Genomic DNA, 17,535 nt, shown 5'->3' with positions numbered 1-17,535 from the left:
AGAGAGTTTAAAATTTCATGCTTAAAACAGGCTAACATTTTCACAAGAGACAGAAGAAGTCTACATTTTAAAAAGTGACTAGAGATTGTGGATGCTCAACCTGAAATACGTTTAAGACACCTGTTTTTTCAGAACGTACTGGGCACCCATCCTCTCAAAAACAGGCCCTTTCAAGGTGTCTCAAAATGAGTACTCAAAAATTAAGGCATCCAAAATCACAAGCCCCTTTTGAAAATTTAGGTTCTAACCACCAAGGCCTCATTTCCCAAACTTTTGAAAGCTGAGCCCCAATTTGGTAAAATTAAACTAGTTGTGCCCTCCTTCAACCCCACCACACATTATTAAAGGCCTATCCATCTCACCTTTTAAATTGTCAGTACTAGTTCATTAAGGCACATCCCACATTTTGGGAAATGACAGAAATATCTCCTCTCTCGCTTTTTTTTTTTTTTTAAACACATGCTTTGTTAGCTATTTCATTGCTTATCAATGTTGACACTTGAAGTATCTTAGTTAGCACTCACTGAAAGATGGGGCTGCCCATATCTCAAAGCTATTGTTTCAGGCTCTCTGCAAACTGATATAGACATCACTACATTGGCTAAGCCCTCTTTACATTTTGAAGGTTTTCTCTGTAATCATAACAGCTATAGACTGACTAAAAATATATACACACACACACAGGAGCCTCTGAAAAACCAACACATCTTTCCATGCCCCTTGCTAGTCCTTCACATCCCATGAAATATCAGTTTAAGAATGGGGTAAAACAAAGATTAAAAGTAAGTTCATAACAAGAGTAGCAATTAAACATATTAGAAGACTAAAATGAGTCTTTTCCACAAAGTACCCTTTCTTAGTTCCATAGCAACATATTATAGAAGTAATCAGAAAACCATAACATGTTTGGTTTCAAAAAACCAAAATAAGATTTAGTCAGTTTTTTAAAAAGCGTTAAAAGAGTTTCAGATACTACTTCTATCTGCAAATGTGTGTGGTTTTATAACCATATTTCACAATATTTTCAAAAATATTTATCTCACTTTTTGCTGTTTGAAAGACCTAAACAATAGGGGAAAGTGACTATAAACCAAGTATTTGTGCATTTGACAGAACAAAACCATACAATGAAAATATTTTTCCTCTAATCTTTTCAGTTACAGTAATCTGAAGGGTGACTTGTAACAGTAGGTAAAAATTTCAGAAAGGAGTGTGGTTAAGAGATCCCTTTAGCAATAGGGAGTGTATGCAGACTACCTTATTGCCATCGCCAGAACCATCCTTGCTCGCGCCATCTTTCGAAGCAAAGTATGCTGGTGTTTCTGAAAAAGTTCTAAAAGGAATCCTCCTTAGAGACCGAGTTTCAAAAGTCCCAATTCTTCCTAAAACAGCGAGACAAGTACGACCACAAGTAATACCTGGAAATGAAACAAATCCTGTAAGTCTGTGGGGCACACATCTTGCTCCCCGCAATCCAAACAAACTGTGTGTGTAAAACGGGGAAAATACGCCACGTTATCTATTATTAGTTTGCTTTATGGTGTAAGAGAGAACAAGATATAATAGTTACCACTCTAGCTAGTAGTATTTTACCATTTATCAAAAGACATCTGAAGTGCCAATATATCGTGTATGGAGAACCCCTTTTCACAACTTCCTCAGTCCTTATCATATGGCAGTGAAAAGGACTTTGAAGGAAAATATGACTTTCCTTTTGGTCAAAAAGTCACCAGCATTTCAGAACAATTCAAAATAGGATTTATTTGACAGTTCCTTCTGAAGCAGAAGAAGAGCTACAGTAAGATAAAGGAATACAAGCTTGAATTTCCTTTGACTTAAGAAAGTCAACAGAACACTGAACACTACTTCTAATATTCATCCCTGTGAAGACTTATTTTCAATTAAGTTAACAGGTTAATTCAGCAGACAGTTCACATATAATGGGCATTTGAATTGTATAATAATAAAAATTTAAATAGTATTCCCAAAATACCTCACTGTGTATACACACATCCCCATAACATTATATACTACCATGCAGAAAAATACAGATTAAAAATGATGATGTAGATCCCATTTTTTACACCATTATAGTGTAGTGAAGATTTCTACTAGCATTATAGTCAAATAACAATTAGTCAGCTAGGTCTGTCAGGGATCAGACCTCCTCATGCCTCTGACCACCATAGCCAGGCCGTCAGAAGCCTGTAGCATGGACATGGCCAAACTATCAGTAGTGGTTAGTTAGCAAACAGTACTACAGTTCAGCTCTCAATGTCCAAACTTTAGTTATCCAAAATAGCATCATGTCCCCACCACAATATCTGCCATATCAAAGATTTTCTTGATAATCCAAAATTATTTCAGGTCCCCTGCAACATTTAGGTAATTGAGGTTATAGTACGCTAGTGACAGTTACAAAAAAACACAATCAGGATGAAAAAAAGATCAACCTTTAACATGTATTACGAAATGAGGTAACTGCAGAGATAATAATGAAATGACCTTTGAAATGTCTCCTAATCATATGAAATGTATCACGTAAGTGTCTTAGCAGTGTAGTACACTGGTCTTCATTTGTCAGAATCAGAATCCTTGATGCTTACTTGTAAACATTTCCAAAAGTCAGTTTCCAGGAATTTTCAGAAGGTCAGATTTGAAGAAACAAATTATTAAGGGGGAAATGAAGGGGGGCTGTTATGTTTGGCAGCATGGCTATCTTCTATAAACAGTGGGGACAAATTTTAAATTAGATATTCTATTTTTAACTTTGGCTGTTTTAAATGATTTATTCCCAACATGAAAAAACTCCTCCATTAGGCTACCCAAACTGTTGGTATTCTTGCAATAGCCTGAGAGAAATACTCCACACGTGGGTGGGTATGAGCCCACCTACACTATTCCTACAGTTTTAGAAGCTTTAACCTAGATCAGGGATCGGCAACGTTTGGCACACGGCCCGCCAGGGTAAGCACCTTGGAGGGCCGGGCCAGTTCGTTTACCTGCCGCATCCGCAGGTTCGGCCGATCACAGCTCCCACTGGCCGCGGTTCACCGTCCCAGGCCAATGGGGGCTGCGGGAAGCGGCGTGGGCCGAGGGATGTGCTGGCTGCCACTTCCCGCCGCCCCCATTGGCCTGGAACAGCGAACCATGGCCAGTGGGATCCACAATTGGCTGAACCTGCGGACGCGACAGGTAAACGAACCGGCCTGGCTTGCCAGGGTGCTTACCCTGGCAGGCCGCGTGCCAAAGGTTGCCGATCCCTGACATAGATTAAAATACGAGAAATGGTACAAAATTCAAGTAGCAATGATACATTTGAGATCTAGATTTCATGCTAGGGAGCTACTACACATAACTAGTAAACAATGTGAGGGGAATTCTAAGGGCTGACCTACAGGAAAATGCTACTTAACAATAATGATATAGCAGTATACAGTCAGCTCCTGTTTTTTATTCCAGCTAAATTTGGACTGGGATAGGTGGAGGAGGATTGAACCCTGGAAAGAAATCTCATCCACTGAAAGTTTATCATCTCAGCAGAACCTTCTAAAGCAGGGACACACAAATTAAGAGGATATGGATGATAGGATGAGTGGAGTTGGTTTGCAATGAGACAGAAAATGATTTCCAGTCACTTCTAAGACAGCTCATCATGAATCTAAGTCTATCATTTTAATTTATCAGGATTTTGTTAAAACAAGTTCAAAGAAAGACACATGTAATTTTGTTCCAATATTTGACCTTCAGAGTTTTTCACTGGCTATCAATCACCTCAGCATTACACTTTATTCCCTTAATGCACACATTTCAGTAAGAGAATTGATCTTAAATGATTTAATAAACAAAATTCTTAGGACTTTCAGCTTAAATTCTTGGTGTCAGTTGAGAGAAGAGGGTTTTTGAAAATGACACCTTATTACTTTAATAGAAGGATAGACAACAACAAGGAAGAGTATTACACACAGACACACATACAGTCAAAGAAAAACCCTCTGCCAACATCTGCTACTGCAAAGTCACAACCAGTGATATTTAATCAAATCAGATTTGCAGATTTAGAAAAAAAAAAAGATGGTTTACTAGCAAGACACTAGCATAAATTAAGGTAATTAAGATATATATTTTTAAAGGGACACTATCAACTCAAAATATATATTTTAAAAAAATCGTTTAAAATAGTTGTGTTTGTACTTAACCCTTAGTCCCTACCAATTTGAGATGTCTCTCTCTTGCCTGCTGCAATAAGAGAGAAAACTGAATCTAAGGGAAATCATGAAACAAACTCCTGTCAAATGCACAAAGTAAAATGAAAAAAAAAATGATTTCTCCTTCAGTTACAGTAATGTTAGGGATTACTTGCAAAAATAGTAGATACAGAATTTGAAACTGGTGTCCTTTCAGTAAAATATTTTTACAACACTCTGAAGATGAAAAGCACTATTTAAATGGTAATACTAACAGTTCAATGTTTTGCTACTCAAACCTTGACAAGCATTACTTTAAATACCATGACAATCTATCAATTTTAAAGATTCTACTGGGTTGTGATACTATTTACTGTGTTGTATTAGCTACGATACCATGGCAGTTGACACATTCTAGTTCAGTTGTTCTCAACAAGGGGTACACATACCCCGGAGGTACGCAGAGGTCTTTCAGGGGGTATAGCAACTCATCTAGATATTTGCCTAGTTTTACAACAGGCTACATAAAAAGCACTAGTGAAGTCAGAATAAACTAAAATTTCATACAATGACTTGTTTATACTGCGCTATATATTACAAACAGAAAGGAGTACAGTAGTCTGGAAAGGCTGGGAGAAAGATGTTGGCAGAGCATTTCAGGGCACCCTGCAAGAATTATCTTTTCACCCAGGCTGGGTTTAGGAGGGTGTAAGTAGGTTAAGAAGGAAAAGTTAGGTATCACCAGTACGAGTTGGTTAGATGGGAAGAAGGCTTTTCATGATACAGAACCACCTTGCAAATTTCAAAATTGGTTATTTTGGAGAAAGTTTATTGTACATGTACCTAAAGAGTAAAATAGGAAGAAAGTTACTGCATCTATTTCCATAAAATATAAGTAATCATAAAGTGCAATTTTCCAGGAATACTCCACATTCCAGTCAAATACCTGGTTTATTTCCACTTCACATTCCAGTAAAGACCCTGAGGGATTCAACATTCCCCCACCTCTATAGCAACACAGTAGAGTATGTTTTGCTAAATCCATATGTATACTGCATGAAAAATAAAATCTTTTACTCAAGTGATTGCTATGTTTGACAGCAGCTATATAATGTGCAATACCACTACCTCCGTTCTTAGTACTATTCCATGGTATTTGAATGCCTCACAATCCTTTAATGTATTTATCCTCAATATCCCAGTAATGTAGGAAAATTATGTTACCCCATTTTAAAGATGAGGAAGTGAAACAGAGACACAAAAGTCACACATGGAGTCTGTGATGGAGCAGGAGATTGAACTCAAGTCCCAAACTAGCACCCTAATCACCAGACCATCCTTGAACTTTCTACCATTTGCAGGGTTAGATCCATCAGTGATTGCAACAGGTGTCAACCACAAGCACCTACAATACTGGATAAAAGTTGCAGGCATTATTATATGGCAAAATATGAATAGTCTCCTCTACAACTTTTACAGGAAGTGGGACTCAAAAATCTATTTTTGTTACTCTGAAATTTCTATTTTTTCATTTATCTTTATAGATTCAATTTACATTATATATTTTGAACAAAGAAAAACACTGGATATACTGTTTATAGAAAATACTTGATTCAGATGCTGACCAGAACTTTTTACTTTTTAAACTGTATTTGCTTTTAGACGGTTCGTGTAAGGTAGAGAGTTCAAAGTTGAAAATATTGATTTGAACCTCCCAATGTAGGTCATGCTAGACTGGCAGATATGGAATCAGCTGGAATGGGTCATGCAATTTAACAAATAGCCCTTGTTGAACTACCACATTAAGCTATTGTTACTGAGGCCGACAAAACACAGTGCCCACTACACCGAAATTAAACAGGCACTGGTAGGTTTAAAAATCCTTACCTGTGTTACTAGCATCACCTTACGCTATTAACATTTATGTTCTTTAATTCTTGCATTTCTAGTTTAAACTATGAAAATAAACTTGAAGGTTCTAGTCAGTCACAAGTTTATTCATCAACATGATGTTATATTTAATCACTAATGAGGACTGTTTAAATCCTAACAAAACCTATTTGCACTTTTTTTTGTTTCCTGAACACATTTCTCTTAATACTAGTTTTGTAAAACTTTCTTCTAGCCAATCAATATACATTTAGGCCTGAACTAACCAAATGGCCTTTTGAACTTAAAAAAGAAAAAAAAAATAGTGAAAGAGTAAACTATTGCTTGACTAAACACCCTACAAAGATTGAGCAACATAAAAGTCTGGTTAGAATGTCACTGGCAGTAAGAACCAGAAATATATTGCACACGGTGAATCAAGGGAGGTGATTTCTTTCAGTAAAGTCTAGACAGGACTTAATAAGAGTATCCCCAACACGGCCTCTGCACTGACCCACAACAAAGCCAGCTGGAGATTAATCTCTCTTCCCAACGGTACATTGGTCCTATGACAAATCCATTTCAAGTGGCCTATCCTACAAACAGTTTCGATTCTTGAACTCTTGCTATAAGCATGTTTGGCACTGTATAGGTTCAATGACAAATATGCTTCCTACTCCCTCCACCCCCTTTCTCCAAACTACCCTCTTTACAAGAGCCATCGACTGGAGCTATACAAAGAAACACAAGCCAAGTCAGATCCCTCCTTTTAGACCCGACTCCAGCCCCAGCATTGAGCTTGCGATATATCCCGTTCATAACGAGATGATTGACATCGGTAACGTCGAGTCATGAAGCCCAGGCTAGAGAGAGATCACAGTGGCTAAAGCAGGGCACCCCACTTCCTTTGGACCTCCCTCCGCCGACACCCCTTGTTTTGGGGGCGATCGCCCCGTCCTTTGGAAGCGCAGCCCTTGGTTTGACGGAGAATGCAGCGGGCTGAGCAGAAGAGGCACCGGCAGGGCAGATACGTGCGAGGAGCCCCCCGCCGAGAGCAGGGCTTGGGCGGTTCAACCCCGCACACACACACGGGGAGGGGGGTGTTCGCCCCCGTCTCTGGGGCAGGATCCAGGCCAGGGCTCGGGGAGGGAGCCCCAGCGCGGGGGGCGCTCACTGTGGCGCGGTCCGGACGGCGGTGATGCCCCAGCGGACTCAGCCCCATGGGGGGGTGAGGGGGAGACGAGCTCTCGGCCCGGGCCTCGCGGAGGGGGGTCTCGGCGGGGGTTGGCATTCAGGGGTCGGTCTCTGGGGAGGGGAGGAGCAGGGTGCGGCCCGGGGGCCGGTCTCCGAGGGGGGGAGTACCCTGCCCCGTCTCCCAAGAGGACCCCGGGCAGTGGGGGCTCGGAGGCGGGCGGGGTCATTACCTCTGTGCGCGGAGGGCAGCGAGGAGCTGAACAGCCGCGCGGCAGCAGCGCAGGTGTTACAGGCGGCCATGGTCCCGCCCGGCCTCAGCGCCCCGCACCCGCCCCGCTCACTAGGCCTCAGACCCACCGCCCCCCTCCCTTGCGCGGCTGCCGAGTAAACACCGCCCCGCCCCCTTCCTCCAGCTACCGTCACCACGCTCGGCGCTTGTGTGTCGTCACGGCCAGCCCGCTCCTCTCTCGCGAGCGCCAGCCTCAGCGACACAGCCCGTGCCGGCCCGCATGGCATCTTGGAACACGTAGGCCGGCGCGCTAGGAGTGACGAGGCGCGCGGGCAGGCGGCGACCCCCAGCGCCCGCTGGAGCGTTGCCTGCCGGGAGCCGTAGTTCAGGGGTACTTTGCATGCTGGGAGTTGTAGTGCGCGTGGGGAGCAGGCTGGTGGAGCGCTGCAAGGGTGGGGAGGCGCCCCCTGTTGGCAGACACCTTGTGATGTTTTGGGTCAACCTGCTGATGTAGGGAGTCGAGTGATGTTGATGAGTGATGATGCCGGAGCCCTCCCCTCCACGCCCTCCCCCTGTGCCCCAGTCCCCTGCCCCAGCCCTGATCCCCCTCCCACCCTCCGAACCCCTCAGTCCCAGCCCGGAGCACCCTCCTACACCCCAAACCCCTCATCTCCACCCCAGAGCCTGCACCGCCAACCGGAGCCCTCACAGCCCGCCCACCCTGCTCCAGCCTGGAGCCCCCTCCCGCACCCTGAACTCCTCATTTCTGGACCCACCCCGGGTGTTGCCAGCGTAGCGATTTTGTCACTAGATTTAAGAACGTTTTGGTTTCTCTAGCAAGGAAAGAAGTGTCCAAGTGACCGGTGACAAATCTCACGACTTTCACTGCCAATCACAACATCATTCACGACGAGCAGCTCATGTTAATAAAATCCATTCCATGCTCTTCTCACTACGTTCTGTTGCCCACCAAGTCAATGTCATTACGTCTCACTTGGGCATGTCCTAGTCAAAAGAAAGCAATTCCGGGGTCTTGGGTGCCAGAGAGGCTGTGAATGAGAGCAAGGGTTTGAGTAGAGCAGTAGTTCTCAGCCAGGGATATGCGTACCCCTGGGGATACACAGAGGTCATCCAGGGGGTACATCAACTCATCTAGATATTTCCCTAGTTTTACAACAGGCTACATAAAAAGCACTAGCAAAATCAGTACAACACTAACATTTTATACTGTGCTATCTACTATACACTAAAATGTAAGTACACTATATTCCAATTGATTTATTTTATAATTATATGGTAAAAATGAGAACATCAGCAATTTTTCAGTAACAGTGAACTGTGACACTTTTGTATTTTTATGTCTAATTTTGTAAGGAAGTAGTTTTTAAGTGAGGTGAAACTTGGGGTCTGCAAGACAAATCAGACTCCTGGAAGAGGTACAGTAGTCTGGAAAAGTTGGGAGTCACTGGACTCTAGCTCCTGGTGGCAGAATAAATGCTTAGCACACAACTGGGGCTGGGCTTTGATTCTTTGGTGGTGGGCACAGGGTGAAAAGCCAGATCTAATGGGGAAGGGAGGCTGGAAAAGGGGAGGGTACAACCGCCCTCAGGGGGGAAAGTTATGATCTTCCGCTCAGTAAAAAGTTAAAAACCATTAGTGACCAGGGCAGGCACCACTCCCTGGGTGAGGGTGATGCAGGAAAAAACATTTGTCAACAGATCTTTGAGCCTTTGGCCACTGACATGTTAACTGATCAAAATTCCCCTCCAAGGAGTGGGAAGTCAACTTGTCTAGCTGAGCAATTCCTTGGGACTCTGCTAAACCTGCCCCCCCCCCCTCGTTACTAATTTCTGTGCTCACCCTGTCCAGGCAAGAGAATACTCCCAGCTGCTGAACAAAAGCAGCAGCCATGCTGGGTGCTCCATCTCCAGCTGGATATTCTTGGCAGCTGAGTTATTATCATTGCCCAGCTCTATGGTGTCTCTCAGCTGGTAGGGGGCTGACAAGAGGTTTCTAGCTGTCCTGGTTACATGGGGCAGGGCTGGGGTCCCCCCCCTACTTCTTAAACTGGGCATTTAGCTGCCCCTCCAGCCCTCTCTTTGAGGCTCTGCTCCCTGGGAACGAGGTCCAGATTCCCTTAGCCCCTGCAGGGATGAGCTGTCCCGGGCAAAGCAATCTGCCTCCCCCAGAGCAGACGTTGCCTTGAGACAAGGCTCCTGTGGAACTCCGTTCCGCGCTGCCCACAGGGGGCAGTTTGGTTTCTTCAGCCATAGAAAAGGTTATTCTTTGTACTGATCAAATCCCACCGGAGCAGGTGTGGGCAAACTACAGCCCAAGGGCCGCATCTGGCCCACCAGCCATTTTAATCCAGCCCTCGAGTTCCTGCTTGGGAGTGGGGTTTGGGGCTTGCCTCTCTCTGGCACTCCAGCCAGAGAGCAGGGTCGGGGGCTGCTCCATGCGGCTCCTGGAAGCAGCAGCATGTCCCCTCTCTGGCTCCTATGCATAGGGGCAGCCAGGGGGCTCTGCTCTGCATGCTGCCCCCACCCCAAGTGCCACCCCCTCAGCTCCCATTGGCCGGGAACCACGGCCAATGGGAGCTGCAGGAGTGGCGCCTGCGGACAGGGCAGCACACAGAACCGCCTGGGCGCACCTCCGTGTAGGAGCCGGAGGGCGGAACATGCTGCTGCTTCTGGGAGCTGCTTGAGGTAAGCACTGCCTGGAGCCTGCACTCCTGAGCCACCACCCCCACACATACCCCTGCCCCAGCCCTGATCCCACTTCTGCCCTCCAAACCCCTCAGTCACAGCCCAGAGCACCCTTCTGCACCCCAAGCCCCTCAGCCCCACCCCAGAGCCTGCGTCCCCAGCCGGAGCCCTCCACCCGTGCCCCAATTTCCTGCCCCAGCCCTGATCCCCCTCCCGCCCTCAAAACCTCTTGGTCCCGGCCCGGAGCACCCTTCTACACCACAAACCCCTCATCCCCACCCCAGAGCCTGCACCCGCAGCCGGAGCCCTCATTCCCCCCATAGCCCACCCCTCCTGCTCCAGCCCGGAGCCCCCTCCCAGACCCTGAACTCCTCACTTCTGACCCCACCCTGGAGCCCGCACCTCCAGCCAGAGCCCTCACCCCTTCCCACACCCAAACCCCAATTTTGTGAATATTCATGGCCCGTCATACAATTTCTATACCCAGATGAGTCATTAGGAATGAACAGTTGACCAATAACTGTGTTCATGTTATAAAGAAAACAGTATGACGTTTGCTTTAATTGGGATGATCATAACGGATGGCTGTGTTCAATATTTTAAAAAGTAGAGACAATAAGTGGGCAATGGGTTGAGGGAGGGGGTGATCCACAGGTCCAAGAGATTGGAGAAAATAGAGAGGGGAGGTGCACTTATGGGTTCTGTGTAAATCTTCCTCGTGTATCTTAAACGATCAGATGGTAATCTACCCCGAAGGTTAAGGGTTGAAGTCCCATAAGTGGAGAGTGTATCTCTTTTGGATTGTACCCCTCAAGTGTTCACGGGGAGAGTACAGGGGTTCCGGGTTCAGCAAAGCATAGTCTTTGGGAACCGATTTATATGTTATTTTGGTATTTTATTTTTGGATTTAAACTAAGGGGAATGCAGGAGAGGGGAGTGAATTGGGAAGGTGGCGGGGAATTAATCCAAGAAATCGCTATGTTCGTTTACAAGCAGAAATCAAGCCATATTCAGGCACAAATGTGTGAATACAACATAATTAGAAATAAGAAAAATGTTGGCCACATCATGCCATCAAACAGCCAAAGGACCCAATCATTTCAAGTTTTTCAATAAGCTAAATAACATAAGAACATAAGAATGGCCATGCTAGCTCAGACCAAAGGTCCATCTAGCTCTGTATCCTGTCTTGCAACAGTGCCCAATACCAGGTGCTTCAAGGGGAATGAACAGAACAGGTAATCATCCAGTGATCCATCCCGTGTTGCCTATTCCCAGTTTCTGGCAAACAGAGGTTGGGGACACTTCAGAGCAGGGTTTTGCATCCCTGCCCATCTTGGCCATTGATGGACCCATCCATGAACTTATCTAGTGCTTTTTTGAACCCTGTGTTGGCCTTCACAACATCCTCTGGCAAAGAGTTCCACAGGTTGACTGCGCGTTGTGTGAAGAAATACTTTCTTTTGTTTGTTTTGCCTATTAATTTCATTTGAACACCTCTAGTTCTTGTTTTATGAGAAGGAGCAAATAACTCTTCTTTATTTACTTTCTCCACACCCGTCACGATTTTATAGACATCTATCATATCCTCCCATAATTGTCTCTTTTCCAAGCTGAAAAGTCTCAGTTTTATTAAGGTCTCCTGATATGGAAGCTGTTCTGTACCCCTAATTATTTTTGTTGCCCTTTTCTGTACCTTTTCCAGTTCCAATACATCTTTTTTGAGATGGGGCGACCACATCTTCACGCAGTATTCAAAATGTGGGCATACCATGGATTTATATAGAGGCAATACAATATTTTCTGTTTTATTATCTATTCCTTTCTTAATGATTCCCAACATTTCTGTTTGCTTTTTTGACACCGCTGCACGGTGAGTGGATGTTTTCAGAGAACTATCCACAGTGGCCCCAAGATCTCTTTCTTGAGTGGTAACAGCTAATTTAGACCCCATCATTTTATATATATAGTTGGGATTATGTTTTCCAATGTGCATGACTTTGCACTGATCAACATTGAATTTCATCTGTCATTTTGTTGCCCAGTCACCCACTTTTGTGAGATCTCTTTGTAACTCTTTGCAGTCTGCTTTGGTCTTAACTATCTTGAGTAATTTTGTATCATCTGCAAATTTTGCACCTCACTGTTTACCCCGTTTCGCAGTGTTGCCAGCTTGCACAACTGTATTTGTGAATCTTATATATGAAAAATAAAACTGTGTCCTGAAGGAATGACCTGAACAGAGTTTGGTTCTGGGACTAGTCCTTCCTGGGCGGGGGGAGACAGGCCAGCAGCTTACCAATTATTCAGTCCATTCCACTAAATGGGGACTAAGCCTTAACAGGCACTATTTGAGACAAAATTTCAGGGGCTGGCTCCTTAGGACTCAGTTAGAAAGCCACTGAACAGAGGAAGTTCCTGAGCAGAGTCTCCTCAGGGAAGCTGGTTAGGAAACTATTCCAATGGTGTCTCCCTGGTGAGCAGAGGCTCACGAAGAGAGGAAAAGGCCCAGACAAAATGTGCTTGCGGACAAAGGACCCAAGTAGCCTGGGAGAACAAATTGGGAGTGGGAACTCCTGGGGAGCTACTGAGGACTGGCTCAGCAAAGCGTGAGGCACTGTCAGGAGAAGACTAGCATTTGGCCGAACGCCCAGAAGAGGCCCAAGCTCCAGGCAGGGAATTCAGCCTGAGAGTGTTCTGGGGCTAAAGGAGCAAAATATAAGACTGATTAACCCACAGGTAGAAAATTTCCAGAAAAGTAGCTGACAGAAGCTTTTTTATGTTTTCATGTTGTCTTTTTCTGTTACATAAATGAGACCCTTCGAAGAAGATGCTCTTTAATATTACAAAGGCCTATTTGGACTTGTTTATACCCTGGCTGAGGGGAAACTGAGGCAGGGGTTACCTGCAGTGTTGTGTCTGATCGTATGGGGAACACCTGACTAATCTCCACAGCATTATGAAAACCTACAGCTATAATTCTGGAAATAAATACTATGTGTACACAGCAATCCTTGCAACAATGGCTGGAGAGAATAATTGGGTCAATTCTCCTCCCCAATCAATATACATTTCTGGTGCCATCTCAGAAATAGCATTCACTTCCCGCAAAACACTAGTAGCTCAAAAAAATTCCAACAATAAATCCAAATTGAATGATGGCTCAAGTCACTAAATCAACACTGAGAACACAGTGACAAATCCTTGCACAGAACTGTCACACCACCAGCCTGCAGCACCACTGTGAAATGTGAAAAGCTAAAGCAGACTCTATCAAACGCAGAACCGTAATTGTGACAGTACAAATTGGAGACACGAAATAGTGTGAAAACCCAGGAAGAATTGACTGCACAATATAATATGACCCAAGAGAAATTGAAATGGGGAAGTGTTTATATTTTACTTCAATATCTAAAATACACAGGAATTTGAGAAAGATATTTCCTCAGATTGTCAGAATAGATAAAAGATTTTACATTAAAAAAAAGAGGCAAACTGTGTACAACTCTGGGGAAAGAGATGTAAATCATAGCATCATGCCCTGGACAACCTGCAATCGGATCAGGAATGGACAGAAATGACAAAAAGACATGGGCCAAACCCCCAAATACATGGTATAAATTTATCCTGGGTGGAATGTACCTACCTCTGACAGATGCTGGGGGGTTCTGTTTCCTTCTTGCATGTGGGCAACACTTGCAGAGCTTGTGATACTGGTCACATATGGATGAACTGTAATGAGTTGGTCCTGACTTTCCTCTCAAGTAATGGGGCAGAAGAAGAAACTTACTACCTGATCCCTTTGATCCCTTTGTGTGAAGAAGAAACTTACTACCTGATCCCTTTGTGCCCTTTAGGCACCTGCAAACCATCAGACCATCCCTGATACCGGAGTTATATAGAGCAGTGTTCTCAACCAGGGATCCAGTGCCTCCTGGTGGGCCACGAGCAGGTTTCAGGGGTCCACCAAGTAGGACCAGTGTTAGACTCACTGGGTCCAGGGCAGAAAGCCAAAGCCTTGCTGTGCGGGGCTGAAGCCTGGGGCCCCAAGCCCTACCACCTCGGGCTGAAGCCGAACCCTGAGCAATTTAGCTTTGCGGGGGCCCCTGTGGCATGGGGCCCCAGGCATTTGCCCTGCTTGCTACCCCCTAACACCAGCCCTGGCTTTTATGTGCAATAAAACAGTTGTTGTGGCACTGGTGGGCTGTGGAGTTTTTAAAGCATGGGGGGGGGGGGCTCAGAAAGGAAAAGGTTGAGAACCGCTGCTATAGAGGGACACTGCAGTATGTATCATGAATACTGAATGCTTTTTTGTAGTTTCTGATAAAATTTTGGATGGATTTTGAGCCTTATGAAATACAGGTTTAACAACACTATCTACAGCCAGACATAGGGCAGGTAATTCCCATGCAGTGTTTGCTTCTAATGCTGTATCTGCAGAGCTCCTTGTGAAAGGCCTGGAACGGGAGCAGCAGGGGAAGTGCCTTCAACAACTGAAGAGCACCACTAGAAATGGAATGACTTGCACTCATAAACCATGGAGGTCTAGGGGAAAGGTACTGTTGGCTTTAAGTACGTGTGCTATTATACATGAAGGTTGGTTGCCAAATGTATACCAAAGCTCGTTCAGACATTTTAAGATAATTAGCTAAACCTGGACTTCTGTGGCATTAATATCTCTATTTTTAATTAACTTGAACTGAACTTTGAATAAAACTCACCAGAGTGGTCCAGATTTATGAAATAAGATTAGGATCATAGCTTCCTCAGCCCAAAGCTTCATCTTCAGAAATCTTTTGTCACTAGAAAATCTAGTGTAGTGTTCAGATGATAGTTTGTATGAAATATGCAACAGAAGAAGTGCATCTGAAGAATGCATCTGAAGAAGTGAGGTTCTTACCCACGAAAGCTTATGCTCCCAATATTTCTGTTAGTCTGAAAGGTGCCACAGGACCCTCTGTTGCTTTTTACAGATTCAGACTAACACGGCTACCCCTCTGATGTATGAAATATACTATCTAAAATAAGATCCAATCCTGCAAACATGTATGCACACATTTAACTGTATGCACTCGTAGTTCTGTTAAAATCAATGACACTATTCACATGTGAAGTCAGCATGTGCATAAGTGCATGATCAGGGATATAAATTGCAACACATTGTATTGAGCAATAATGATATTCTCTCTTTCCTCTAGGCGGCAGCAGCAGTCCACAGTTATTCCTTCTGCACAAGCATAATGGGCCGCAGGAATCAGAATAAAGCAAACATTGGTTTGGAAAACCTTTACTGGTAATTTGCTTTTCTAGTTCACAAATTAACGTCCAAACGTTGCCCTTTGTTGCATGGCAGAGTTCAATGGGAGATATGCATAAAGCAGAAAAGGGGCACAAACCTACTTTTCCCCCTTGGTCCCTTAGGTCACCTTTAATTATGTCCCTCCAAAATTTGGGTTCTCTCTTTCTCATCAGGACTTTCTGTTGTTGCAGCATTGGGTCAGGGAAAAGTTGCTATTTTTTTTTTGCTGTTAAAATACATTTAAACCGCCTTCAGCTCGTTTTCTAACACATAGCAATACTTCCAGTCAGAGCCATGTGGTGGTTTTATGCCACAACAGCTGCAAGTACACTTGCTCTATGAAATTCAACAAAGGATTCCCCCCCCCCCGGGCCTTGGGTTTCCCGTAGAGAATACAAAAACCCTGCCCCCCCTCAGAAGCATAATATCACCGCCCCTCGAATCAAAAGAAACCCCCCCCCCCCCCAATAATGCATCATTTGAATTATGGGTTACCACATGTTCCTTACTTGAAGAGATGGTCCCTTATTTCATTGATTTGACCCTTGGAGTGATCACCTGTGTACTAAAATGTATTAAAATTGGTAAGTACTATTTTAAACATTTAATTGAAGCTTACGATAATTGCACTGTATACTCAAGGGCAGTAGAAATGTACACTTGAGAGAAAAATACATATGCTAAGGGAAATGATGTTTCCCTAAAACATCTCTTAAAATAAAGTGTTGTCCCTTATTTTTCATGTGGTTTCCCTGATTTCCATCCAACAAAGGTGATCACCCTAACTCTCATTGACCATGAACTCACTGATAGAAATAAAAGTGCTGGAGCTCCTCTCTCCATTTCCTCATATGAGTACACACATATCTGCAAGGTTATCTGTTCCACTGGCTTTCACTAGAGTGTTTTTTTAAAAAATCATTATAATAGAACTGCTATCCAGAGACACTGGAATGGGGCTGGGTTCAAACTAGAGCCCTAATACCAACTCTCATATTTTATCAGGAGTCTTGCAGTGATTTTCATGGTTACTTAAAGCCCCAGCTCTTGGAGTCATGTTTATTATGTAATAATCTCATTTTCCATTAAACAAGTTTCTAGCCCTTGTAGATGTGGAGAAAAACTTTAAAACTTGTCCTAAGTGCACCATAAAGGACTCCAAAACCCAAGACCCCGCCCCCCCATGTTCTCTTTTTATAAAACCTGGTGTTTTTTAAGCCAATCTCATAATTTGCGGGGAGGTCCTGATTTGTGATTTTTGAACTCTTGGGGTTGGCTGTACTGGTCCAGCATAACCATGGAGGACACTCCCCAGTGTCACTGGAGCTGCAGCCCAGAACTCAGGCCCAGGTAGTACTTTGGGGTGAGAGAGGCCCATGTGGGAAGCAGGGGAGTCACTACTTATAGACTATCAGGGTTGGAAGGGACCTCAGGAGGTCATCTAGTCTCCACATACCCCCCCCCTGCTCAAAGCAGGACCAATCCCCACTTCTGTGAGTGTCTGGGTGGAGGCATCTCCCTCACTATGAGGGTTGCCTGCCAAGTGTCACGTTACCCGCTGTAGCGGGTCATATGACCCCCTTGCTTATTATAGGTCACATGACCCCTGCCCCACGGTAGTTGCCAAGCGCTCAGGTCACGTGGCGCCATTGTTCCGCCTCGGTAGCGATGGACGCCGTCAGCTGTGAACGCTCACCTGTGTGATCACGTGGTCAGCGTGTACGCTCCCTCCTCCCCCACCGGACGCAGGCGGAGCACCCGGAAACGGGCTCTTGGTCCGCTTCTCGCTGGCAGGACGCGGGAGCGAGGCTCGGCGACAGACGCCCCCTCCCCCTCACACACACAGCCCGCTGCAGCGCCGCGCGGGAGGAGCCGGTAAGGAGCGGGAGGGGTTCGTCCGCGCGGGGACCCCCTCTGCACAGAGCCCCCCCCCCGTTCTCTTTGGGGCAGCGAGCGGAGAAGCCAAGGTACTGGGATGTGCTACAGGGCTCTGCCCCCCCACCCCCGTGCTGGGGAAGGGGAGTAGAGGGGGCTCTTGCCCCCCCCCCCCTG

At 45.0% G+C, this 17,535-nt stretch overlaps 2 protein-coding genes across 4 annotated transcripts in view; one reads left to right on the top strand and one right to left on the bottom strand.

Moving 5' to 3' along the window:
* The window catches only part of CLPX (caseinolytic mitochondrial matrix peptidase chaperone subunit), a 31,546-nt gene extending 23,951 nt beyond the window's left edge, over positions 1-7,595 (bottom strand). For both annotated transcript variants that reach the window (XM_024199886.2, XM_024199887.2), the window contains exons 1-2: positions 7,481-7,595; positions 1,258-1,418 (exon numbers count right to left, since the gene is read on the bottom strand). In XM_024199886.2, coding sequence (XP_024055654.1) covers positions 1,258-1,418; positions 7,481-7,550 — 231 coding nt within the window. In that variant the 5' untranslated portion in view covers positions 7,551-7,595. The remainder of the gene's footprint in view (positions 1-1,257; positions 1,419-7,480) is intronic.
* Positions 7,596-17,209: 9,614 nt separating this feature from the next.
* SPG21 (SPG21 abhydrolase domain containing, maspardin) overlaps positions 17,210-17,535 on the top strand; it is a 15,861-nt gene continuing 15,535 nt past the window's right edge. The window contains exon 1 of one of the 2 annotated variants that reach the window (XM_026648372.2): positions 17,210-17,358. The gene's annotated coding sequence lies outside the window, so the exon portion shown is untranslated. Of the gene's footprint in view, positions 17,359-17,388; positions 17,451-17,535 lie in introns of those variants that run through there. The other variant, XM_026648373.2, reaches the window with a different exon arrangement.

Source organism: Terrapene carolina, unplaced genomic scaffold, assembly GCF_002925995.2.
Source record: "Terrapene carolina triunguis isolate 2854851 unplaced genomic scaffold, T_m_triunguis-2.0 Scaffold67, whole genome shotgun sequence".
Taxonomy (NCBI): domain Eukaryota; kingdom Metazoa; phylum Chordata; order Testudines; family Emydidae; genus Terrapene; species Terrapene triunguis.
This window is presented reverse-complemented; position numbering and strand designations above follow the sequence as displayed.